Source organism: Emydura macquarii, unplaced genomic scaffold (genome assembly GCF_026122565.2).
Source record: "Emydura macquarii macquarii isolate MOO-44397 ecotype Brisbane River unplaced genomic scaffold, CSIRO-AGI_Emac_v2 contig_306, whole genome shotgun sequence".
NCBI lineage: Eukaryota > Metazoa > Chordata > Testudines > Chelidae > Emydura > Emydura macquarii.
In genome coordinates, this window is record NW_027130443.1 from 10,514,895 (window position 1) to 10,540,551 (window position 25,657).

General features: G+C 55.1%; 1 protein-coding gene across 4 annotated transcripts in view; it reads left to right on the top strand.

Moving 5' to 3' along the window:
- Positions 1–3,972: 3,972 nt before the first annotated feature.
- Positions 3,973–25,657, top strand: part of PALM (paralemmin) — a 57,687-nt gene continuing 36,002 nt past the window's right edge. For all 4 annotated transcript variants that reach the window (XM_067558924.1, XM_067558941.1, XM_067558933.1 and 1 more), the window contains exon 1: positions 3,973–4,163. In XM_067558924.1, the coding sequence (XP_067415025.1) occupies positions 4,159–4,163 (5 nt within the window). In that variant the 5' untranslated portion in view covers positions 3,973–4,158. The remainder of the gene's footprint in view (positions 4,164–25,657) is intronic.

Here is a 25,657-nt window from a genome sequence, read left to right on the forward strand (position 1 = left end):
ACAGCTTGGTTCATCCCATGCTAGAGTTAAGGGCCAGCTGTGAAATTTGGAGCCAGATTCCAACCCCACCTACTGGGGTTTGGTTCATCCCATGCTAGTGTTAAGGGTCAGCTGTGAAATTTGGAGCCAGATTCTAAACTCACCCACAGAACCAGGTTTTTGGTTCCGCCCGTTATAGAGACAGGAGCAGTTTGCAAAGTATTTTCCCACCAGTGTTTGGGAAGGGGTTTGAAATTTGGAGAGCTGATCCCATTGCTGCTAATAGGATTCAAATTCATCAAGTATTCTCCTGCCTGTGGAAGTGGAGTAAGAGGCTTCTGCTCTGGACTTCAGGCTTCAAGCTTTCACCATATAGATTTCCCAACTCCACTTGTGGTTCTGAATTCACCATCTTTGCTTCCTGTGTCAGTTTGCTGAAGGAAACCGTTGTGTTGGGGGGGAGCCCAAAATTTCTCTCCCCTCCCGCTGCTTGCCCTGGCTTCGCGCACCATCCAGCCAGCAAGATCATAAAATAGATGCAAACACTCAATGGAACATCTTGGGCCCAGATGCAGCTCCCCGATGGCAGAGACGCAGCTCTTTGTTGCGTGCTCAGCTGTAGCTATTCCTTTAGAAGGATACTATAAATGCATCCACAGCCAACTCGAATTGCAGTTTGCTGGGACCCCTTCGTGCCAGTGGGGACAGAACTCAGGCCTGCCTGCTTTTGCAAAAGGGTCTAGAGCAACCAGCTGAGCGGTTCTGCTTCCCCGCAGGGGTGCCACCTCCAAACTCACTCTTCATGCCTTAAACTTAAATTGTTCCAGTTCCTAAGGCGCCGCAGTCCCCTGCTAAGGGCTGTCCTGTGGGGGAGGAAACGAAAGCTCGTGAGCAGCCCTGGGGAGGTGGGTGGCTAATGGGGCAGGGAGACCTCACGCAGTGGTGCAAGCTGTTGTGTCCAGGGGGGACCGGAGCACCGCAAACTGGGGGGCTGTGATTCATAGCTGGGCCTTGCAATCTTCAGTGGATGTCGAGCTGCACTTGGTGGGGGAGAAAGTCCAGGAGCCGCCTGATTACTGATAAGGTTTATGTGGGTCACAGGAGCAGCTGGATGGGCGGCAGTGTGCTTGCTGCTCTGCATCACCCTAGGGAGAGAGAGACCCTGCCTCCGGGGGCTTGCAGTTGAAATAGACGGGAGTGGGAGAGAAAACAGAGGTCTGGCTCCAGAGGCTCGGGGTAGCAGGAGAAACACCCACTCAGCACAGGGGAGTGGCCAGCAGAAAAACTTGGAAGAGTCTGTCTACCACCAGGCTGCCGGATGAGCCCCAGCGCTGGCTAGTGATCACCTGCCAGCCCTCAGCACCCAGTGCCCTGGGCCATTGTCGCTGCGCGGCGATCGTCCCTCCTGGAGGAGCAGAAACGGCCAAAGCAGGGACTGCTGCACTGGGGAGGTCAAATGGGGCCCAGTGGGGACCCTCCGGAGCTGTGCATTAGCAACCCTCCCTTCTTGTAGGGGCACTCGGATCCTCCTCCACCTCGTGGCTTTGGGGAGGGGAAAACAGAGAGGAGGGACTCCAGCTGGCTGGCGCAGACGCAGCCCAAGCAGGGACCATCAATCATTCCGGGAACTTGCTACGATTTTGTTGGGACTTTTTTGCCCTCCGCTGACCGGCTCTTTGCGCCCACCCCAGCCCTGGCCAAGTTTTACTGGTAAAACGTGGCTTATTTCAGCCCAGCTTTGTGGCCCCAGTTTTGGGGCCCGACTCTCTGTTTGTGGCTGAACCTCCCCCGCTCGGCACAGTCCCACCGGCAGACGGCACGTGTGGATGCGGCGTTACCTGCGCTGGCTGAAACAATCCTCCAGCAGCAGCGCCCCAATGCTCCAGCCCTATGACAATGCTCTGGTCACCCGTTTGAACTCTGCTGCCCAGGGGTCACAAGGAGCGGAAGCCCCTGCCCCCGTGTTCAAATCGCCTGCGTGTTTCTGAAAGGCCTCTCTCCCCGCTTGGCGAGCCCACGGGTCCACGTGAAGCGACAGCACCTGCTGCCACCTGGGCCAGGAAAGAAGTCCTAGATCTCCCCGGCCTGCGGGAGGAAGGGGTGGCGCAGACAGCCACGTAATAACAGCAGGGATAGAGACGGAGAGTCAGACGTGCTGCAGAGGGCAGGTGGCCGCTGGGGGGTCCGACTAGAATGAGCAGCCCTGCCTAGTGAAAGGAAAGGCACGGGGGCAGTCCTACCACAGAGCAAAGGAAGGGCAACAAAAAAAAAAATCTGGGGCCGCACCCTCCATCTTTGCTGCTTCTGCGTGGTGCTCGCTGTCATCCGGGGCGGGGTCCCTCCCCCCCCACGCAAGTGACGGTCAGACCCAGAGGAATGAACCCTGCCGAAGCCAATGACAAAGAACTCATGGAGGAGGGGAGCGTGGAGGAGGCAGCCCCTAGGAGCCGGTGGAGAGCCAGCCAGCCCCAACCCAGAGGAGGAATGCCACGGGAACTCAGGGAGCTCTTTTCTCTTCTGGCTTTTTAAAAAAAACAAAACAAGAAAAACTTTGTTTACAGGCCCCAAAAGTTAATTTTCCCCTCTGGCCCTCCTCGAAACGGCGGCCAGAAGTGGAAACGAAGGCATGGCAAAGGGGCCGGTTTATTTGAAGAGAGAGAGCCAGGGCAGTAAGAAAGCCGGAAGCCATTCTGACCTGGCCCTCACCCTGTGCCCAGTGTGTCACAGAGTTTAGGGCCAGAAGGGAGCATCAGATCATCTGGGGTATATCGCCGGCCACCGAGCACCTGCACACTGCACCCGACAACTGGAATTGGCCCAAAATTATTACAGGAGACTAGCGTTGGCTTTGACTGCCCATGCTCCTAGAACTCAAGGTTCATGTCCCAACAGCGTCAACTCCTCCCTCCTGTGGAGTGTTTTTTGGATTATTATTGGCAGAATGCAGCCCTGAGGTCAGGGCCACGTTATGCTAGGCCCTGACTATTATCCCCGTGAGGCACAGAAAAATTAAGGGCCTTCCTCAAGGCCATGCAGGGAACCTAAGTGAGTCAGGAATGCAGCCCAGCTCTGCTGAGCTCCAGGCTAGTACTCAGAAGTGAGGAATTTCCATCAGAACGGCCATGCTGGGTCAGACCAATGGTCCATCTAGCCCCGTGTCCTGTCTTCCGACAGTGGCCAATGCCAGGTGCTTCGGAGGGAATGAACACAACAGGCAAATTTAAAGTTCTTAGAGTGATTTAGGTGAGAGCTGAGGTTTGCTCCCATTTACTTAACCAACATTTCCCCTCACCCCCTTTTGTTGTTGTGCATGGGTTTGGCTACCTCCCCTGCCACTCCAGAGGTGGCTGCATTTCTGACTGTGTCCCGGTATGGTGCAGCGTGCCGGGTTCCCTCTCACCTCCCTTTCATGCAAAGGTGGTTGCACTTTGTGTACGGCTTGTAAAGCAGGCAGGGGGATGCCCGGCGCCGTATACTTTCGTTTCAGACCGCCGCTGCATTGCCTACGTGAGCTCGCTGGGCGCTGCGGGCCTGGCAGGGAAATCAAAATCCGTGACCATCCTTGCACGCGTCCGCCTACCATGCCCCAGTCTCCCCTTCACCTGCAGCGTGTCTGCCAGAGCAGGCTCTTCCTGCCTGAAGACTGGACCCGCTGGCTGTCAGGAGAGGCTTGCTTGGGAACTTAGGGACAGGCAGCTGTTAAGGAAATGGGATGGGGGAAATAAATCCTCCTCCCTCGGCCGGTCCAGCCCTGCTCTGCCCCAGCTGGCTGCGGGAGGCGGATGAGCTCAGGCTGGTGGGTTGTTCACCAGCTGCCAGGCCCTGGGAGAAGGATGCAGCCTCCACAATGAGCATGTCCAGGCAGCTGCTGGCGGTCTGCGCGGAGCAATGCCGGGCGGCGCCCAGCAGAAGGTGCTGTTAGGATGCTGGGGAAGGGGAAGGGGAGGGGAGAGAGGAAAAAAAAAATCCCTTCGCATCCCCAGCCCAGCCCGCCGCCGCCGGCCGCAGGCAGGACAATAACACAGCTGGGGATGCTGCGGAGCCGGCGATCGCCGCCCACCTCCTGCCCGTGAGCGCCGGGGGAGGAAACAGCCCGGGCCGGCGCTTCTCCTCCCCTGCAGAGCCGCGCCGGGCGCCGGGCAGGGCGGCGAGCCAGAGGCAACTGCGGAGGCTGGGAAAATGGAGTAAGTACCGTCCCCCCCCCTCACCCCGCCCCAATCCGGCCCCGTGCATGTGCCAGGGGTTGCGGGGAGACAGGGGGCATGCAGCCCTCCGTCTGTCTGTCCGTCCAGGTGCTTCTGTAGCCCTCAGCACCGTAGCATCTCCCCTCCCCACCCAGCCAAACGCCTTGTCCCCCCCATCAAAGCCGTGCTGAGGTTGGGTGCATGGCTCATCTGCCCTTGTCTCTTCTCAGGAGCTGGCCTATCCCGGCCGGCTTCCCCCTCCACCTGCATCCAGCCCCTCTTCCCCCCCCCACTGGCCAAGGGGCCCGCTCGGGGCACGGGGAGCTCGGCGGAGTCCTCCTGTATCTGTCACCGTCGGGCAGCAGGAGCGGGAGGCCCGTGTGAGGCGTTGCCACCGGTTGGCATGAGTGCGGGCGGGTGGGGATTGGTGCGGACGCCCCCCGCCGCCACCACCCCCCTTGCCCGGATACCTTGGCAGTGACTCAGAAACTCGAGCGTGGCCTGCCTCTCCGTCGACAGGGCCTCTGGGCTCTAGCGCCGCTGACCTAGGCAGGGCTCGCAGAATCAGGATCGGGGCCGTGCTGAGCAATCTCATGGGGGTGCCCACCGCAAAGAGCTGCACATTTAGGAAGACAACAAGTGTGGGGGGGGGGAGTGGAGGGGGTGAGGGGGGGAGAAGCAGGGAGATCAGGCAACCGCAGGACGCAGCCGGGCACTGAGCTACGCTGAAAGGGCCTATGGACCATGCTTCCCGTGGGACTCTCGCAGCGCCTGAATGCACCGTCCCCTTGGAATCGCTGGCTCCAGGCATAATCGCCTGGGCGGGGAGGCAGCGGGTTTGCCATGGCTCGGTGCACTCCGGTGGCTGGCACTGGGGTGTCTTTTCTAACTAGCATCTTCCCTTCCCCCCTCCTCCCTCCCCTCCCCCCGTTCGCTGCCCCGTTCGCTGAGCCGTTCGCTCAGGTCTCAGCCCTGGGCAGGGTGAGCAGCAGGCGTGCCTGGGGCTGCAGGGGGTCGATGCCCGTTCTGCCCCCTGCTGCCATGGTTTGCTGTCGGGAGCCGTCAGCCCTGGGTGAGAAGTGCCCAGCTCACCAGTGGAGTTCTCCTGGGGGGGGCCCTGCCTCTGCGCTGATTGCTGGCCATCTGGGAGCCAGATGCCAGGTGCTCAACAGGTCCCGCTCGCCCGCCGTCTCCTTGGGTGGCTCCCTCCAGGCCTGCAGCGAGACAGGGTGCCCCCGGGCTTCCTCTGGCTGCCCTCCCTCTGCAGTCAGCCTTTGATTCTTCCCTCGGAGTGATCAAAGGAAGCAGCGTGGGGGACGGTTAATCTGGGTCAGTGACAGGTGGGGACAAAAACAGATGGATCCTGGGGAGGCATTTGAGATTCATCTCTGAGGCCTGAACACAGATTGCCTGCAGCGGGGAGAGGCAGGAGAACTGGCTGCATGGGGAGCTCCCAGCTAGTCCACTCCCTGCCTCTCCCAACAGGAGGCGCTGTGTGCGATGGGGCAGAAGGGCTGGCTGTGTCGGGGGGGGGCTCCCAAATTCTGTCTCTGCCTCTGCTAGTATGCCGTGGCTGCCGGGAGCAGCACAGGTGAATTAGCTGCCAGGGTGTGTGTGTGTGTTACAACTTCTCCAAGCCCAGCCTCTCTCAGCCGGGAGCGCTGTCGAAAGCAGGGCAGGCGCGCTGGCTGTTGAGGAGCTCCCAGCTTGCCCCCGTCTTGACACCTCCTACCGGGAGCGCTTGCTATGGGGAGCTGGCAACATCTCCAGTGCCAGGCAGGTTCGCTGCAGGGGGTGGGGTCAGAGCACTGGCTGGCAGGAGTTTGATGGTTATTTTAGTCCTGGCCTCTCGGAGCAGGAACTGCTGCAGGGAATGGCACAAGGGGAAATGGCTGAGAGCCGGTGTGGGGAAGCACCCTAACCTGGGAGGTGCATGCTGGGCTCGGGGAGTGGGAGAACAGACTAAACTCTGATAGCCATTGATTCCTCAGATCCCAGCCACGCCCGGGCTGAGAATGTCTCGGGAGCACATTTCCACAGCCCAAGCTCTTGGCGCCAGGCCAGAAGCACCTGCAGCTCCTGTTGACTTTGGTGCCCGTTAACACGAGAGCATGCGCTCCAGCTGGCAGAGGAGGGTGAGGCTGAGTGGCCACTGGGCTAGAAGCCCCTGTTTTCGAAGGTTGATAACATACCTGGCCGTATGAGGCCTCAGCAAATCCACGCTTGATGCTTTCTTTGGGAATCTCCTTGGCATGTTTATTGCTCCCAAGTAGTTTCTCTTTCAGGAAGAAAAACTAGCACGTAGGTGCAAAAACCCACCATTGCAGGCAGCCCAATTGTGGGAGGGAGCACTGTCTAGTGGGTTGGACAGCAGGCTAGGAACCAGACTCCTGGGTGCTGTTCACCGCTCTGTAGGGGCTAGTGATTAGAACAGGAGACAATTTAATTTTAATAACTTCTGTCACCTTCTCTAGCATCATTGGATCTCAAAGCACGTTACAAATATTACTCGCTTAAACTGAAATGCTGGGCCACAAGGCAGGACTGTATTAGCCTCATTTTTCAGGTTGGGAAACTAAGGCATAAAATTAGCCTCCGCCCTCAGCCTTGGTTAACAATCTCCTGTTCTAATCACTATACCAGGGCTGCCTGGTAAATTTCTGCCTCGATTTCCCAACCTGTACAAGAAGGCTAATACCGTCCTGCCTTGTGACTTAGCATTGCAGTTTAAGTGAGTAATATTTGTAACGTGCTTTGAGATCCTACGATGCTGGAGAAGGATGGCAGGGATTATTAAAATTAAATTACTACTAAAGCCAACCAGGCTGACTTAATTGGGTCTTGAGTGTCAACTTTAGCATGATGTGTGCGGGTGTATGGATGAGGCTCCTCTAGGCATTATCTGCACACCCGGGTGTCGATACATGCCGACACAAAGAGAGACCAGTACCGATCCCACACCACTGTGACTGCGTCGATGCAAGGGAGTTGCTCTTGCTTTGCGTTGCTGTGAGCGAGAGGGGCGTCAAGCCTGCAGCAGGAAGGGGGAAATCGCGCTGCTTTTCCTGAGACAGGAAGGATGGTGGAGTGATTAGTTCCCTGGCTCAGGACTTTGGAGAGCCACGCTCCGTTCCCAGCTCTGCCATAGGTGCCCTTGGTGACCACAGGCAAGTCCCTTCGTCTCTCTGTGACTCAGTTCCCCCGCTGTAGAATGGGTGCCGTGGCTTTACTCGACCTCCCGATGGTGCTGTGAACATAAATATACTACGGATTGTGAGGTGCTTGGATGCTCTGACGATAGGGGTCACGTTGATAGATGTGTGTCCGCCTGGGGATGGCTCCCTCCCTGGCTAGATTTGTAAATGTATTAGCTCCTAGGATCTGAGCGAGAAAGTTACAAGGAGCTGCCTGTATCTTAGTCTCCTTCCTGGGAGCCGGAAATAGCCATGGTGGCTGCTGCAGGTGTTAATGATCCCACCGCCCAGTTATCAGCAGAGCTTGAACCCAGGGCCCAGAGCTCAGACTTCTACCACATGAGTTAAAGGTTAACCTTTCCCTTGGCTGGTAGCAATAGCAGGCTCTTCTCCTCTGTGTGGACCAGTCTCTGGGGAATGGGGGACACATTTTGTGAGCATGTTATACACCCAGGCGTTTGACTTCTCTCTTTGCTTCTGTCATCCCCAGCTCCCTCCTCTGACATAGCAGGGCTTGATCCTACTGGAAGTCAATAGCAAAACTTCCACTGCAGCCAAGAGCAGCGCAGTCAGCACATAAATGAGAGCTGTGTCAGGGTGCTCCTGCGTCCTCTCTTGCCCCAGTGCCAGCACAATTCACATCAGATGCTGCGTCTCCCCCATCACTTTGTCTCTAATGGGATCTATTTGCTTTTCATATTGTGGGGGACAAATGACTGTCCTGGCCCGTCAGATACCTGATGCACCTTCTAAAAACCTGTACAAACTTGAGGCCGAATCTGGAAGTCCTGAACTTTGCAAAGCTACCACTGACTCGAAAGGGAGCCGGGACTTGAGTAGAAATGAAAGCAGGGCTCGGGATTTCACCCACTGCAATGAAAATAGACTGGTTGGTTTCACTTACGCTCTAAGTTTCTCGACAGTTTTTTCACTCTCTGGCTGTCATGCCCGAGCACAGCCTTACGATGTGTAGGCTACAGGTCATGTAGATGGCTGTGTCTGGGGTTTAGTGTGTGTCACCTGTGTCCTCTGGATTTATTTTTTAATTTCACGAGAATATTTTCTGGTCTCTTTAAAAGCAAAACCCCACCTAAATTTGAGCTGACGCAGTCACCTCTTCCCCTCCGAGCACACACTAGAAAGAGCTTTGAGAAGCGTGTTTCTAAGTACTGTCCCACTTTCCAGGAGGATTAACTGGAAAGCATAGTGGTTTGGGGAGAGGTTTTGTGCCTTTTTAGACGCTCAGACACATGAGGTTTGAGACCCTCTCCAGCCTGAGGTTCGTTTTGGGTTTGTGTTTGAATAAACTCCAAACTGGAAGGAAGTTTCCTTCGATGCCTCCATATTCTACCTGGCTTTGCCACCGAGCTGCATAAACCCAGCAACCCCACTTTCCTTCACAACCAGGCCCAGGTTTGAGCAAGACTCTGTTTTTAAGGTGCAGCTTGACAAAGCCCTGGCTGGGATGATTTAGTTGGGGTTGGTCCTGCTTTGAGCAGGGGGTTGGACTAGGTGACCTTCTGAGGTCCCTTCCAGCCTTAATCTATGATTCTATGAAGCTTTGGACCCCTGATACTGGTGCCCCAACCGAAGGAAACACTTGAGCATTGAAGTCAGTGAAATTTAGAATAACAGAAATGTTGGGCTGGAAGAGACTTTCCCATGCGGATCGTCAAGTCTAGTCCCCTGTGCTGAGGCAGGACCAAGGAAACCTAGACCATCCCTGACAGGTGTTTGCCCAACTTGTTCTTAAAAACCTCCATGTGATGGGAATTCCACCACCGCTTCTCTGGGAAGCCTTTCCCAGTGCTTAACTAACCTCAAAGTTAGAAAGATTTTCCTACTCTCTCTCCTAAATTTCCCTGGCTGCAGACTGAGCCTATTACTTCTTGTCCTACCTTCCGTGGAAATGGGGAACAATTGACCACAGTTCTCTTCATAACAGCCCCTGACATTATTTGAAGGCTGTTATTCGGTCCCCGCTCAGTCTTCTTTTCTCAAGACGAAACATGTCCGGTTTTGTTAACTTTCTAGCCCAAGCCTAAAGATAAGCACGTGCTTCAGTGCTTTTTTCCTGAATCTGGGGCCTGGATTTGTATCTGCAGCCTGGGTCTATCCCAGGTGGGGTTTAGAATGAAGGTTTCATGCGGTTTTCGTAAAGCCTTGCGAATGGGATTTGGGTCCTATTTTATGTGAACGGCCAGTTGTCAGGGAGGGAGGTGTTGGCTAACATTTTCCATCACTCATTTAAAAGCCTTTTTCTTTTCTCCTTATGGCACCATTTCTGCCGTTAAGTAAATGGAGATTTTATTTTTCCACCTCTAACTGCTCTGATCTGACCCCTGGTCTGCACGCACCATGAATTCCCTCTGCCTTTCGGCTCTCCTCTGGACCAGTGAGTCTCATTAGAATCACGTACCCTGTGCCCTCTCCACTGGTGACTTCAGATCAGAGAGTCGGTTTTTAATATGGGGGAGGGAGGGATGTTTTTTACTTTTGAAGGCTTTAAAACAATCTGTGGAGTTTTGCAAGGGAGACTTGTGTCTCCTAGGCCAGGATCCTCCATGGATCCACATGGGCAAGCCTTTACTGAAGTCAATGGAGCAACATACCCCTGCATGGGCTCTGGCCCCTCATTGGGTCTCCATTTGACGATCCAGTCCTGCGAAGGTCCTTCTCTGATCGCAGACCTCCTACATCTGTCTGTACATGTCTCAGAGGACGGAAGAGATAACTGGATTGATGGTTTTCCCACCCGGCACTCAAGTGGTGGATGGAGGAGGAACTGTGAGGTCTGGATGGGGATGCAGAGCCCTGAGACAGCAGCAGGACAGAGCTGAAGGAGATGGGTCAGCCGCGAATTGTGTTCAGAGACCAGGAGAGAGGGAGCCCCTGCCTCCCCCTGAACAGACCCGGGGATATATTTTGCATTTCACTCGTCTCTGACATATTTGTATTTGAATTTCACATTTGGTGGGTTATTTTTTTAATTAATTGACCCAGGTTCAAAAAACGGAGTGAAATTTACACTGCTGGGGAGAGGGATTGATCCCGCTGGGGGCCCCAGAGTCTGAGGAGCTGTCAGGCTGACCGGGTCTGAACTTCACCGGGGCGTCAGAGGGTCACGATCCAGATAGTTTGATTTGACTCCATCTCCTTCAGCTGCAAAGCCAGCCAGAAGCAAGAGCTACAGGGATCTGAGCGTTCTGGAGCTCAGGGGTTTTGTCTGGGCTGGGGCAACCACCCCACTTTGAACCAGAGCAAGAAGTGAAGCAAACTAAGGAAAGGAATTGCAGGCAAACAGTCCAAAGGGGCCGCTGATTGTTGGGGCGGGGCTTATCCTGGCCTAAGACCCCTCGGAGGGGCCGTTTTTCAGAGTTTATCATAGTTAATGCTAACCTGAAATTTGGAAGACGTCCGACCTGTGAAACCTCACGCTTCAGGGGATAAGTCAGTCTCTAAGTACTAGAGCAGGGGTCGGCAACCTGCGGCACGTGTGCCAAAAGTGGCACGTGTACCGACTTCGAGCAGCACGCAGAGCCCTGTCGGGAACCGCGCTGCTCCGTGCTCGCCGCTGTCACACCACCTCCGGAAGGGGGGCTGCAGACCACCCCTGCCATGGACACTGCCACCAGAACGGGGCTCCAGACCTGTCCCATCGCCGGCACTGCCGCTGGCACTGGGAGAAGGGCAGGGCGGGGAGGGAGATTGGGCACAGCCCTTTCTTAAGGTTGCCGACCCGTGTACTAGAGATCAGGAAGTTTCTTGCACCTTCCTCTGTAGTAGGGGGCAATGGCCAGTGTAGGGGACAGATACTGGACTGGACGGGCCACGGTTCTGATCCAGTCTGGCATTCCCTCTGTTCAGCAGAGCTGAAACTCCGGTGGAAGTCACCAGGAGTTCATCACGTCTAATCAGACCTGGGTGTCTCTGGTTGGGCTCCCAAAATAATAAGACACCATGCCAAAAACCAGCACCCACGCTGGTCCTAACTCAGCCAGGGCGACCTCTCTCCAAGGATATGTCTGCACTGCCATCACAGGGTGTGACTGCCCCTCGTGTAGACATACCTCAGCTAGCATTAATCTAGTTTAGCTCTGGAAGCAGAGCAGTGACGTCCCGGCAGCACTGGCTATACAAACCCACCCAGATCTCTTCCTAAGCACTTCCGTGGCTAACTCGTACTGCCGTGGCTTCGTTACTCCAGTGCTCAAGATAAAGCTAGCTCAGATGTGCAGTCACGCCTTGTGATGCCCTAAGGTAGGCATATGGCTCCCATTACTATAGTACCAAAGACCTTCACCATCTTTAGTGTATTTCTACTCACAACACTCCTGGGAGATAGGGCAGGGACCTTATCCCCATTGTACAGATGGGAAACTGAGGCACAGAGAGGCTAAGTGACTAGTCCGAGGTCACACCAGCTGCGCTAGAGCAGGGCTCTGAACTCAGGTCTCCTGCAGCTGAGCTTAGTTCTCTAACCGCTGGGCCGGCCTTAATCTCCAGGCCTGGAGTTCTGAAATGAGATGGTGACAGGGTTAAGAGCTCAGGCTGCAGCCCATCTCATTCACAAACACTGTGGGTGTTTCTAGGGGCGGGGGCTGTCCTAATCGGGCTTTGCTTACCGGAGAGGAGCTGGAAAGCGACACGTCTCCAGGCCACTGGAACCATTTGGAGATCGCTGTAATTTTCCACTCAAATTGGCTCCCGGAGCCTCTTGCATCAAATATTCAGGGAATCCATTTTCTCCTGGCATGCCCAGCCCAGGTCTGAGCCGGGAGAATCAATCAGCCTACTCTGCTCTGCTCTAATGCATCCTGCACTTTCAGGACCCTGGGGCAGTCTCCTCTACCCTCCCTCCCCCTGAAAGGCAGGCGCTGTGGGATCTGGGCTGCTGAGGCTGTGGTAGAGGAAAAGGAAAGTAGTGAACTGGTGCATGGGGGGGCCGTTGATGGGAGAGGAACGAGGGAGGTAACCTCCCCAAGTGCCTATATAAATAATTGCTATTGAGATGCGGCCACCTCTGGGCAGAAGGCAGGCATCACATATAATGTCGGAGGGTGGGAACAAGGCGGTCAAATGTCTTTGGTATGAGGGCAGACCCCTCTGTTTATTCTGAGAAGAGCCCTGGGGTCTTTAGTGTCTCTGCAGAGTGGACTGGATGGTGGTTATTCAGTGTAAAAAGCTGGCTGATGAGGGGCTGAGTTGACCCTACTGGGATTTGAACCTATGGAGTCTTGATGCAACTCTGATGGAGTGTGAAGGGCCACTTTTTCTGAGTGCTCAGTTTGCCCCAAGGGGACCAGACTTTCAGAAGCGCTCCACTCCCAGCTAGGCCCAGTGCTGGGACTTTCAAAGGACCCAAGGGAGTTAGGCACTCCCCTTCCCCCACCCCAGCTGTACCACACTGAGATTTGGGTGCCTCATTCCCTGAGGCTCCATTGAAAATCTCATCCTGGATTTTCCAAGGAGCTCAGCACCTGGCTAGCACCAAGCGCGGGAATGTCTGACCCTGAGACACGGGGGCAGCCGAAGCAAGGAACGGAGGAAGGGGGAGCAGCAAACAGGTCAGCGGAGTCACCCTATTGCTAACACAGGGTCTCACAGAGCGGGTTGTAGACTGGATGTTTCTGGTACGGGAATCTGTGCAGACTCCAGCAGAGGAGCCATTCTGGGCCCTGTAGGTAGCAGCTCTGGATTATGCCCACTGCTGTCTGTCTGAGCTACTTATATGGTCCCCACCATAATATCAGCCTCACACCGTCTTCACCAGATTTATGTTCACAGCGCCCGGGCTGGGCAAAGCCGTGCAATTCTCTCCAGTGTACAGGGGAGGAGGGCAGGCCCGGAGAGACGAAGGGGCTTACCAGAGGTCATACAGAGAGCCAGCAAGTGAGCAGAGACTTGAACACACCTCTCCTAAGGTCTGGGCTAGTGGCCAAACCATTGGCCCATCCTCCCCCTCCACCCCTGATGGGTTGGCTGAATGCCAGACTGCCCCTTCTCTTAGCCCAACTGTAGTCCTCCGCCGGGTTTTATCCTCAGGAAGTCATTTCTCTGCACCGGATCCAGCATGATCTTGGGCACGGGCCATGGGGCTGGGAGTGGGCGCTGGATCCTGTGCGAGGCCGGGCACAGGCCACGGGCCATCCTTTATTTCTGACTGGGGCAAACTGGGCACCCAGTGGCTCGCGTGATGCTTAGCCTGGTGTTTATAACTGGGATGACCAGTTAGTTCCTCTCTGCAGGACCACTAATAGATGACAAACGTGGCCTATAAATGCAAGGCGGGGCTCCCAGTATTGGCGTAGGGAGATGTCGGAGCTGAAGCCCCAGCCCTGACGTCTCCCTACCCCAATATGGTGGGCCCGCGGGGTGGGGGCAGCGTCTCTGGAGTGTAGTACCTGCTGTGTCCTTGGAGGCTTTTCCATCCTCTGCCTGTCCTGGAGTCTTCATCCTCACCAGCTGCCCCTGCCTGGCAGCTGGATGTCCCTCGCCCTCCCCCAGGCTGACCTTTCTGGGAGGCCAGGGGAGGAAACGCCAGGGTACTTCCTTTACAATTAACACAAGAATGTTCCCGAACAGTGGTCCCCGGATGGCAGCCCGCCCCTGCCCCCTCCTCCTCCACCACCCACCACCAGCTTTGGGCTGCAAGATGAACCACGGCCCAGAGAAACCCTCCCCTCCTGCCGCTACCGCCATGGCTCTATTAACTCTTCCGGGGCTCCCTGGCCTTTGGGCTCTGCTCTTCCAGGCACCAGACGCTTCCTCCCACCGCGGAGGGGACCCACTGGTGGCCAGTGCAGCTTCAAGCCATGTTCACTTCCAGTGGGACTCCCGCATGGAGTCCACGGCCGCCAGTGCCACGGAGAGAGAGGGTGCCTGTCGGGAACCCTTCTGCGGCTCCACGAAAGGAGCTTCCGTGGGGTGCCAGCGCTGAGGGTCCCCGCTTCCGTCCCCGCAGACAGATCCACATCACCCGAGTCCCGTCTGCCCGCCAGCGCAGAGGGCGTGATGCCATCCACTGTTCCCACCGCGATCCATTCTTTGCTCGGCCCAGGATGCTCCTGGGAACTGGTCCCCGCCCTCCTCCCTTCATGTCTTCAGCGTTTTAACCCCTGGAGACCTATCTGTCGAGTTAGTTTCATGGTCCCCATTGCTGCTGCAGTGGAGCAAAGGAAGCTGTGGAAAATCTCGGCGCCAGGCCCCATTTCATCTGCTCTCTTGGGAGTTGGGGTTTGGGGGAACCCAGTCCTCTTTTGACCTCTCTCCGCTCCAAGCCCCGCTCCCCGCACGGCTGAGCCTTCCCATGAGCTGGTACCTCTGCACCTCTTGGGCGCTCAGTGTCTTGTTCTCGCCTGGTTGTTGATTTGTTTGTGCTTGTTGTTGATTATTGTCAATTACTCGCCTCTCCTCACCGCCTCCTGTTCTCTGTCTCCCCCCTCCTCCCCATGCTGTGGATCAAAGGCACTGAATCGAAGCCGTGCTAATCATCACCTTGTGAAGGTGGATTTTATAGACTGCTCTGCAGACAGATCCCTGTTACGGTGTTGAAAACCAACTGCAATTTGCTCCACCCCAGCAACAAAAGAGGGTTAAGGTCTCAGCAGAGGTAGAAGACATGGGGCCAGCTCCTCAGATGGTGGAAATCGGGGTAGCTGTGTCCACTTCTGTTTTGCTACACCAATTTACACTAGCTGAGGATCTGGTCTACTGCATTTAAACCACCAGCTGTTGCCAGGGCCCATCTACACTAGGGCTTGCAACATTGTGAATGCCAGTGGAGCCAAACTGGTGTTAGCAAGAGTGTGGGGGTGGGGAGGGGTTGGCAAAGTTTCCCTAATGCAGACAAAGGTTGTGGGAACACAACTGGCCCCCAGCCCTTTCCAGCCTGCCCTTGGGTACAGAGAGCCATGGGCTGGCACAGGGCTGGAATGCAGGGACAGGGAGCAGAGATTGTTTAGCAGGAGAGGAACTTGAAACAGCTCTTCACACATTTGGATGATACAATGGGAAAAGCCAGAGGAAGGTGAATCAACATTTATTGTTCCATGTCAGGGAGAATGAGACAAAAGGTCATAGATTTTCCTTCTGAGCGTGGAAAAAGGTCTGATCAGCATGGGTGAGAATGCTAGGCCAGTGAACCGTGTGTGTGTGTGTGTGTGTGTGTGTGGTGCTATAGGGATAGGATACTTTATAAACAGAAACGGAAAGTCTGTGTCTGCATGTGCAGAGGGAAATTGACTGGGGGGGGTGAGGGAACAGGGGGGATAAGATTATGTGAGATGGAGAGGCGGGTGAAACTGGGGGGGTCGCAGGTCACAGGTTGAGTTTGTGGGGCAGAGGCTGTGCGGAGGGGGGCGGATGAGGCTGTGCGAAGGGCAAATGTGGGATGAGACTGGATGTGTTGGGTCCACAGCAGGTGAGCCCGTGTGTGTAACAGGTGCGCTGGGGAAGCAGGTGATGCTGGGGGGGTGCGAGTGCAGGCGCGGGGGGAGCCAGCTGGGTCGGATTTATGGTGCACACGTTCCCCGTCCCCTGCGGCACAGCCGGCAGCTCCTGGGCGGGCGGCTGGGTGGGGCCGTGCCCTCGGCGCCTCTGGGTATATTTGTTTCCATAGCAGACTCATTGCTCAGCTGCAGATCCCCCTGCCTCCCTTCTGCGCATCAGCCGGGTCCCTGGATGCCTAGTTCAGCCTCGTTACCATGACGATGTTGCCAGGGTACCCGCCTCCCAGTGGTGTAAGCTATAAATCACCAATAAGTGGCTTCCTAACCGCGAGAGCCAGAACCACAGAGCCCCCCCCCCCATCCCCTTCCATCCGCTCCGGTGGGGCTGGGCCACCAATACCAGCCCTGGCCCAGATTCCAGGCCTATCAGAGGGGCTGAGATGTGGGGAGAGAGCCCAGTCCTGGAGCCCAAGGACTGCTGCTGATTTGCGCAATCATTTCCCTCCTCTCCTCCCCCGGCTCCCATTTGCCATCGATAAAGAGCAGGAACTGGGCGCACCCTGCGAGGGAGGAAAGGCGGGGGGACTGGCTGTCCTTTCCCTGGTCCCCTCCTCCTCCCCCACCTTCCGCCTCCCCAGCTACCTCCCCTCCCTGTTCAGAAGCCTCTCTCCTTCCTCGACTCCCCCCTCCCATCCGCACCCACCCCTTCTCCTCACCCAGCACCCCCTCTCCGCCTGCTCCTTCCCAGACCCTTCCCCCCCATCTCCTTCCCTCCTCCTCCTCTCTTGTAGCATCCTGCCCCACCTCTAACCCCCCTCCCTCTCCACCTCCTCCTGCTTCTCCCCTGTGACAGAACATTGCCCCAGGAATCCCACCAACTTCCTTGGGGGAAGCGCTTAGCCTCCGACATCTCAGCCCCATCGCCACCCCTCTTCCCTGGGGACAGGCGGGGGAGCTGGCAGCCACCACGTGAACTTAGCACCGGGTCAGCGGTGACTCCGTTTCTCCCGCCTCAGCAGGATGAGTGGGTTTCCTCCCATCCCACCCTCCCCCCCCCAGCTGCAGGGCTATTGGTGGGAAAAGTGGGGGCAGGCACCACCCCTGCCCTCACCCAGCGCTTCCAGTAACCTGCCTCTCTTATAATAAAACCTTAATTAACTTAACCAGACAGCAGCTGGCTGGAGAACAGAGCACAGCCTTCCCTGCCCAGCTAATTGCTTCTCCTTAGCCAGACACTCCCAGCCCTGCAGCTCTGGTCCACCTCCCCCAGGTCATGTCCTCATTGGCAAGGTCCATAGGAAGGGGCCTCCCGTGTGTGTGTGTGTCCGTCCCATGGGTTGGAAGCTGGTTTCTTGATTGTTACAATGAGGCGCCGATGGATTCTCCTGGGGCAGGAGGCCCAGCCCGCGAGCCAGTGTTACGGTGGAGCTGGAGATGGAGGGGCCATCCACTCTGGATGCTGGCTGTGTTGGGAAGAGTAGGCTATCCCTACTATCAAACATGGCACCTTTGGTCCATGGGGAGAGGGGATTTGGGATCCTTCTCCCCATTCTGCTTCCCGCTCCGTGCCCTCATCTGCCTGGTGCTCGCTGCCCGGCCTCCCCCGCCAGTCTTGCTGCATGATGAGAATTTAGAGGCTCCAAAGCGCAGGCTGCAGATGCCAGCGAACGTAGAGGTGCCAACCCTCCGTGCATCTCTGCCAGACATGGATCAGATCCAGCCGCTCCAGCGGGCCCAGCTCAGCCAGAGGAAGGGGAAGGAATGTCTTGGCCAGGTTCCTAATAGCGGTGATTTTTATTTTGACTGTTCTCGTTTGGATCCAAATTAAAAACCCAGAAACCGTGAAGATGGGGGTTGACAGCCGCCATCTTGGCCAATCCATGGGGGACTGAACTGAACCCAGCTAAAAGCACGAGCTGTTAACACTTTAATTAACAAAGTTCCTAGCAACATCAAACCGCACGGACAGGTTCTTGGTACCTATGGCTTCGCCACTGTCATTATCCTGCATGGGAGAGAGAACCCAGATCCGCCTGCTCCCACGTTGCGGGCTCCTCTAGGCTGAACTAAAGGGCACTCTCCCTGGGGTGTTAGCAGTACAGGGCCTATGACACACACCATGCAATGTGTTACCGTGAACTGACACCGCGCATCTTGTCTTGCATCAGTTACAATCAACCAAGGCAGATTTTACACTGCTGACCATTGGTTTCAGCTCGCCACCTGCTCCGCCACCAGTAGCTAGGTTTTCTTTGCAGACTCCACGACAGAGATCAGTTTGAAGGAGGAAAAAGTGATGATTACATGGATTGTGTTGGAGAACCATGGAACAAAGCTTGGAGGTGCTTGTGAGTGAAGCAGTCTAGTCTAGGGGGCTGGGGACGGGGGTGCAGCAAGGTATAATAGTACTGCCCACCTCTGTAGAGGGCTTGGAGATCCCAGGAAAAGCCCCGTATAAAGGCAATATTGTAAACCCGTGAGCTGGACTAGTCCATGATTCTGGATTCAGTGTTACCAAATATTGCAAGACTCAGGAACTGGCGTTTTTTCTGAAAGCCCCAGCTCCTGGAATCTTGTGGTGATGGCAAAAATCTCAGCTTTCATTAAAAAAAAAAAAAAAGAAAAGAAAGAAAAGTAAGTTTCTCTCCCTAGTGGTGGTGAAGAAAAGCATGCATCGGTAGGTATGTCTACACTGCACGCTTCAGCCCGGGTCTGTGGGACCTGGGCTTGTTGACTTAGCGTTTCCAAGCCCATGCTGGAGCGTCCACACCGCGTTGTGAACCTGTAAACACTCCACAGACCTTCTGGCCCGTCCACACTGCAAAATGGCAGGGGCTTGGACCCAAGTTGCTGTGGGAATTGGGCTCTGACCCACCTCTATAGCAGGGGGCTAGGGTCAGCTCCGAAGTGCTGGCTGACCTGTGTGGCACTGATTTGTGTGTGGACAGAAGAGGGAGGTTGGGCTCAAACATGGGTCGGAGGCTGGGCTTAGCGTGCAGGGCAGGCATATCCTAACGGTTCAGACACCAGAAGGCAAATACAATGAACCTGACGCTTTTTCTCGCTTAAAAAAAACCCTATGACTTTTTTGAGGGGGGGGCGACTCATAATTTTTTCACGCTGGAGGATGACAATAGTGGGATTTCTTCGCCTTGGATGTCAGGAAACTCTCTCCCCTGGGCTGTTGCAATCTCCGCCAGTAATTGCAGTTCTGACCTTTCTCCCCGCTTTGTGCCAGACAACAGCTCCTATCAAAAGGAAAGGTTTGTGAGGTTGCATCAGGATTTATGTACCTTCAGACACAGCAAGCTGTACTGCAAGTTGCGTAGAAGACGGGGGTGGGGTGCTGCAATCCAGAAAGTCCCTCCGGGGGTGGGTGGGGGGATAAGCATCAGCTGTTCTCCACCCCTGTTATTTATGTTCTGTATCTTTTGTTTCTTTACACAAACACTGGCTTTGGCTCCCTAAGCCCCGATACTTGGCCACTGCTCCCCTCCCATGATCTCAGCTAGCCAGAGTTCAGCAAGAAACAATTGGGAAAGGGAGAAGGGATTGTTAGGGGCTGGGAGCTGGGTCGTGGGGCTTTTGTGTTTGTTTTTACATTATTTCATTTTGAAGTTACTCACGTAGCAGCATCGGAACAGAAGGCAGATTGCCAAGCATGACAAGCAGGATAGGCTGACTAGAGGGTGTGCGTGTGGGTGTGTGCGTGTGTGTGTGGGGGGGTGTATTTGTGTGTCAAAATTTAACGAGGCAAAAACTAAACCTTCCGTGATTTTTTTTTTTTTTTGCTTTGATTTCACACCCTTTAAAAATCCCAGAGCAGGAAGTGGTGGTGGTGGTTGGGGCGGGGGAGATACTTCTCAACAACAAGAGATTAATGGCTGGGTTTTTACAGCTAGTTCTTTTTCCCTGTTGCTGAGTCCCGGGACTTAACTGCAAAGCCCCCTCCCCCACGTCCCTGATACAGCCCCCAACAGAAGACAAACCTGTATACGCACAGACACATCCATCCGTTCCCTGCATATTCTCTCGCTCTCTCATCCACACATGCCCTTTCCTCCTACTGCACGTTTGTCATGCTTTTCCTCCCACGGAGGTGGGTGGCTGGGTGCGTGCGTGTGTAAAGGTGTATTTGCAGAATACAAACACACACCTTCTTTCATGAGAATTTAGAGACCTCTTCCCCTCCCCTCTCCCCATGACAAAAACCATCAGCTGAGAACAGAACCTGAATTCTGGAGCCATCCAGAAAGGAAGTGAGGCAGGGGAGTTAGGTTGCAGGGAAAGAGATGGAGAGAAATAGCAGTGACACCCTCGGCGCTTTGCTCTGTGGAAGGGAAGCTGATCTTTTCAGACCCTGCGCCCAAAGTAACAGCAGCTTCTAGGTTTGCCCAGAAACGGGCTGGCGCTTCCTGGCATCTGCTGAGAGGCCTCTAACAAGAGTCCCAGCTAAATCCCCAGCACTGGGATGGGGCTTTTCCTCTGCAAAGGGCTTTCCAAACAGTTGCTAATTAATGAATCCACCAGCTCCCCTCATCTGACCCTTTGCGGGGTCTTTCCTCTGGCCGTTATCAGCGTAATCGTGATTGTAAGCTCTTCTGGCCAGGGACTCTCTGTCTAGGGGGTGTGAGCAGCTACAGAAGCATGGGAGGACCCCAGTAACTTTCTTCTTTTGTATGCGGCACAAGGCGAGATCTAGACAGTTCAGCAAACGGGGGCGGCAAGGCGTGGCAGTCCACCCTCCGGTCTTCTAACTGCGCTCTTTCGCCGGCGGCATCGCTGAAATCCTTCAGCCTGCCTGGCTCTCTATCCCCCAGCCGCCCCCAGTAGCCGAATTCTGGCCCAGATTGACGCCTCAGCCCCAGCCTTCCTCCTTTGCATGGCCATGGCGAAGCTCTGACCCAGCGGCTTGGGTCTGTCTGTATAATGGGTCAGACCACAGTCACCCACTCACTACAAACACACCCACCTGCGTCTTCAAAGACTTCTCACTTGACTGCCCAATGGCCAGTCAGCCCCCAGGAAGACCTCGGCAGAGACACGGTGACTGTATCGCATTTGGTGCCTTGTAAATAGGACCAGCATGAAAGGCAGCATCTCCCTGTGCAAGCACGGCTGCGCTGGGATCTGGAAACAATTAGCCCTTGAAAGACCCCCACGGGCAGATGCTGCCTCGCAGACGTTGGAGGGCATCAGACAGGATACGCGCGAGGTTCGGTAGTGGGTTCTCCACTGTAGCCAGGCCGTTGCATCACTGCAGCGAAGGCTGTTTTAATGCTTGTCAGATGCCAACATAGTGGGGGAGCGAGAAGCCTTTTACTTGCAGTAGAAAAAGAAGAGGGAAATCTTTCCACTCCCAAGACCTGGCTGCATCAGCTCTGGGTGTCGCTGACTTCCGGGCTGGGTGAATCAGCCTCACCTGGGGGATGTTAAGGGCCATGCCGGCCTGGACGTGCTGATTGCCAGGGAGGGATTTCTCAGTCCTAGAACCAGACCACGCCGTTGCCCAAAGCATGCTGTTGTGGGGAGAGGGTCATATATATTTTTCCTCCAAGGACCAGATAAGGGGGTTAGCAACTGAGCTGGGGGTTCTATGGAGAGCCAGTTGCCATCTGACTGCTGAAAATACAGGCTGCCCTATGGGAGATGGCTAGATTTGTACCGTACGTAACTGACAAGGGAGGAGAATTGATTCTGCAGCTAATATTATCCCAGTGTGCTGAAGACACATCAAGTTAGTTTATAATGACATCAGGAATCAGAATCCTTTTCAGACCGCACCTGTAGTATGGGCCCCTCTTATTAATCCTGTTTATTATGGTAGACCTAGGGATCAACCAAGATCAGGACTCTGTTGTGCTAGGTGCTGTACAAACTCAGCGTGGTAGCGGTCCATGTCCCGAAGAGCTTACAGATTAAATGGACATAAAGGATAGGAGAAAGGGATATAACACCACAAGCAGAGGGCTTGCAATTTGCGTAGCGATGCAAAGTAATGATACAGCCAGGGATTCAATCTGTCACCTTATGCCAAAGCACAGCAAAAAGTGGTATAGGGCCTCATATAAAATTACAGCTGAATTGGGATCAAGTTGCAATGTGGTAAAAAGAAGTGAGATGAGACGTAACTGTGGTAAGGGCTTGGAATGTCCAGGGTTTTAGCTGGAGCTGGTTGGAAAATAACTATTTTCCATAAAAAATTTCAAAAGAAATAGAATTTTTAATCTCGGCACAGATTTTTTTTTTCCAACTAAAAAATGTTCCGTGTTTCTGACAAATGTTACCAAAAGCCACGCAATTTTCCATTTTCAGTGCTGGAAAAACTCAATAATTTTGGGGGTTTCCAGGCTTTCCTTAAAAAACGGGGAAATGTTATAAGCAATGACAATTTTCAATCAGTTTCCTAAACAAGTGTCTGGAAAAGTTTTCAACCACCTCTAGTTTTAACTCAATTCTGGGGAGATGGTTCTGTCCTGTTTACATTGCAGCTTTTAACCGGAACAGAACTGAATCAGGCTGACTTGATGAATAGATTCATAGAATTAAGGAAAAGAAGGGCCCATTATGATCATCTGGCCTGATACTTGACATGGTCAGGAAGACGATCAGAAAAAGTGAACTTGAGTTGACGGGACCTGTGAGTCAGATGAGTGGTGGAAGATTGCCAAAGCACGTTTTAGTAGGAACTGGTGCCAGGGGCAGAGGGCACCCATGGCGAGCGTGGTTCAGGGATGAAGATGACTGGCTGGGTTGCGGAATGGTGTGCTTCTCAAGGCTATGTAGAGGCTGGAAAATGTGGAGGAAGATTGCCGGCCAGTGACTTGTGTGTGTTGTGGTTACTGTTTGTGGTGATGTGACTCTGGGATGCTTTGCACTTTGAGGAGGATGAGGACGCAGGCCAGAGAATTTCAGCCTGTTACTACTCAGCCCAGCAACTTGCGTGTGACTGAAGTCTCTTCCAGCCATGTTTGCTGTCGTGTATAGCATAGATGGGGCTGCAGCCCAAGGGGTCACAGACTGGACACCCCGAATCAGTCGCCCCTTCTGGAAACTGGGCTGCCAGCTCGATAAGCTGAATTCGGCAAGAGGGAGCTGGCTGGCTGCATGATTCTATTACCCTGGAAACAGATTAGTGTGAGGTAGGGTGTGGATCGCTGTGTGTTGTTGTTTTCCGTAGTTTGCTTCACTGTAATGGGTTTTCCTCCTGTATCTCATAATGGGGCTCCATGAATAAATGTTCTGTGTGTTCCCCACCCTTTCCCCTGGGACCATTCAGCCCCCGGGCCTATTAAACAAATAACTATACTCCACTGCAGAGTAGTTTTATTACTTATTAGCATTCCAGCAGCACCTAGAGGTTGCATCCTGACAGGCGCTGCACAGACAGTGAAAACGCCTGCCCCAAAGAGCTCATGGCAAAGGAAGGATTAGTACTCCCATTTTAAAGAAGGGAAACTGAGGCACGGAGCGACTGAGTGACTGCTCCAAAGGTAAACAGGGTGACTGGAGCAAGGCTGGGAAATGGACCCACATTTCCTAGGCTGTAACTGCAGCACCATCCTTCCTCTCAGCCCTGGAACACCGAATCAGGGAGTAGAGATTTTCGGTAAGAACAGATACAGCTTGGGCAGTGGCTGCTGGGGCTCCTTCACCTCTTAGCTGGCGGGGTCCCCTCTGTAGAGGAGGGAGCAGGCCTCCGTCCTTGCAGTCTGGAGCCTTCAGGCAGCAAGATCAGAGGTGAGGAAGCTGGTAACAAGGGAAAGCGATCCGGTAACCTAGCAGGCACTGTGTCTATGGGGCAGGCGTGTGTGTGGTGGGAGAGCGGCCGGGAAATCCTCTCTTCTCCAGAGGGATTTTAAAGCCCAGCTGCAGTAAATCTTAGACCTTAGAAAGCACCGGACTCCTCGTCATCTCTGGGAGGAGGCCAGCAGCAACACTAGCAACCCTGGCTAGTGCCTTTCTCCTTCCCTCCTGGTGCAGGGGGAATAACTGATCATGACCCACTTTGATGAAACCTTAAAAGCCCAGCCAGTCTCTCCCAACCAGAGCAGGTTGGGAGCCCGGCAGCTGCTCCGGAGCCGCTTGGGAAGGTGAACGGTACATGGAGGTCACGTGATTCCCCGTCCTTCAGCCAGCCTGGCACCGGGGCTCTTGTCCAGGACGGGAGCTCCTGGGATGCACAGTAATGTATTTGCCCTTCACCAGTGGCATAAATTAAGACTATAAAAGATGCCCCCCCCCCCCCCCACACCCACCCACCCACGTGCTCACCCTCCCTCCGCCTGCTCTGGAACGAGCTGGGCCCCAGGGCACCCAGCAGCCCACTAAATATTCAAGGCCACGATTTCCAAGCAGGTCCTGTGATTGAGCTTTGGGCCGGGGGGAGACGCAGGGAGAACCAGGGGTGCCTTTCTCTGTCGCTTCCTTTATCGCCCCACCGGGCCGAGCGCTGATGTGCCTCCCAGCCACGAGTTCTGGTTTCGGCCCAGAAGGTTCCTTTTGGGCTGACAGGACCTGTGGCCGCAGCAGCGCACGCGAGGCAGGATGGTGGGAGGGCAGATGTGGGTTCGAGTCTCCGCTCCACCACCGCCTCCCTGTTTAACCCTGGGCAGCTCCGGTTTCCCCATTGGTCCAAGGGAGGAGAAAAATCCTTCCTTGGTCCTTCTTTTCTGTCTCCACTATGATCTTGGTGGGGAGAGACACTTTTACTAGGCGTGTGTGCAGCACCCAGCGCCCTGGGGTCCTGAGCTCTGTTGGGACCACAGTCATACAAAGGGGAAGGGTGTTAAGGGCTGGGATTTTGGGAACGCCCCTCTCCCCCCCAACCTCTGTTAAAACTCCAAGCCCTGTGTACTCTGGTCCCTCTCTGCAACCGTGCACCGGGGGCCTGAAACCATCAGCGCCTCAGCCTCCCTGGTGGGATGCGGCTCCGGCCTAGCAGCCCCTCCACGTCGGCCAGCTCCACCGTCAAAGGTGCAGGAGCAGGCACTCCTGGGGGCACTTGCATCTTGGTCTCTGGTGGCTGCCACCGACGTGGGGCACCTGTCCACTTGCCTCGCCCAGCCCCCACATGCCATCAGCACCCTCCCCCCCAGGACTGCTAAATCCAGGAGTGGGTGTGGCCCCGTGTCTTGAAGAGGCTGGAGCTAGAGAGCCGAAGGGTGCGTCTACACTGCAGCTGGGAGTGAGCCGCCCCGCCCAGGGCCACAGGCTTGTGGTCGCCGGGACGTGTGCTAGCGTGCTAAAATAGGCTGTCTGACTTTGGCATCAGAGGAAGCCTGGGGAAAATGGCTAAGTAAATGGTGTGTTGCTGGAGTGCTTGCGGCTGGGGCGCCGAGGATTAAACAGATCACAGTCACAGCGAGGCGACAGAGTTTTAGGTGGGTCAGAGCAGCAATTTCAAGCTGCCTTCCCCAGCTGTTTGACCCCCATTTCTGAGTCATCACTAGCAAGGCCACTCTCCTCCCCAGCTCCCACTGAGCTGCAGCTGCACTGCTCCCAGGCCCTGACGCTGTCATAGTGCGTGGCCAAGCGGGGGTGGGCTTGCTCCTTGGATGCTGCGAGTGACAGTGGCACGCAGAGGTTGCCGCTAGGATCTGGGCCCTGTCGTGCTGGGTGCTGCACCCGCCCCTGGCACGAGATGGCCACGGCCCGCTTCCCTGCCCCCAGCGCTTGCCATCTGAAGAGACGCGAGGGCTGGCCCCGTTCTAGAAATGGGGAACCGAGGGGGTTCCGGGACAGGGAAGGGAATTAAACCAAGATCTCCTGCATCCCAGTCCAGTACCTTAGCCCCAGGAGCAGCCTTTTAGGAGGGAGCCTTTAGATGTGGTTCTGCCCTGAAACCCTG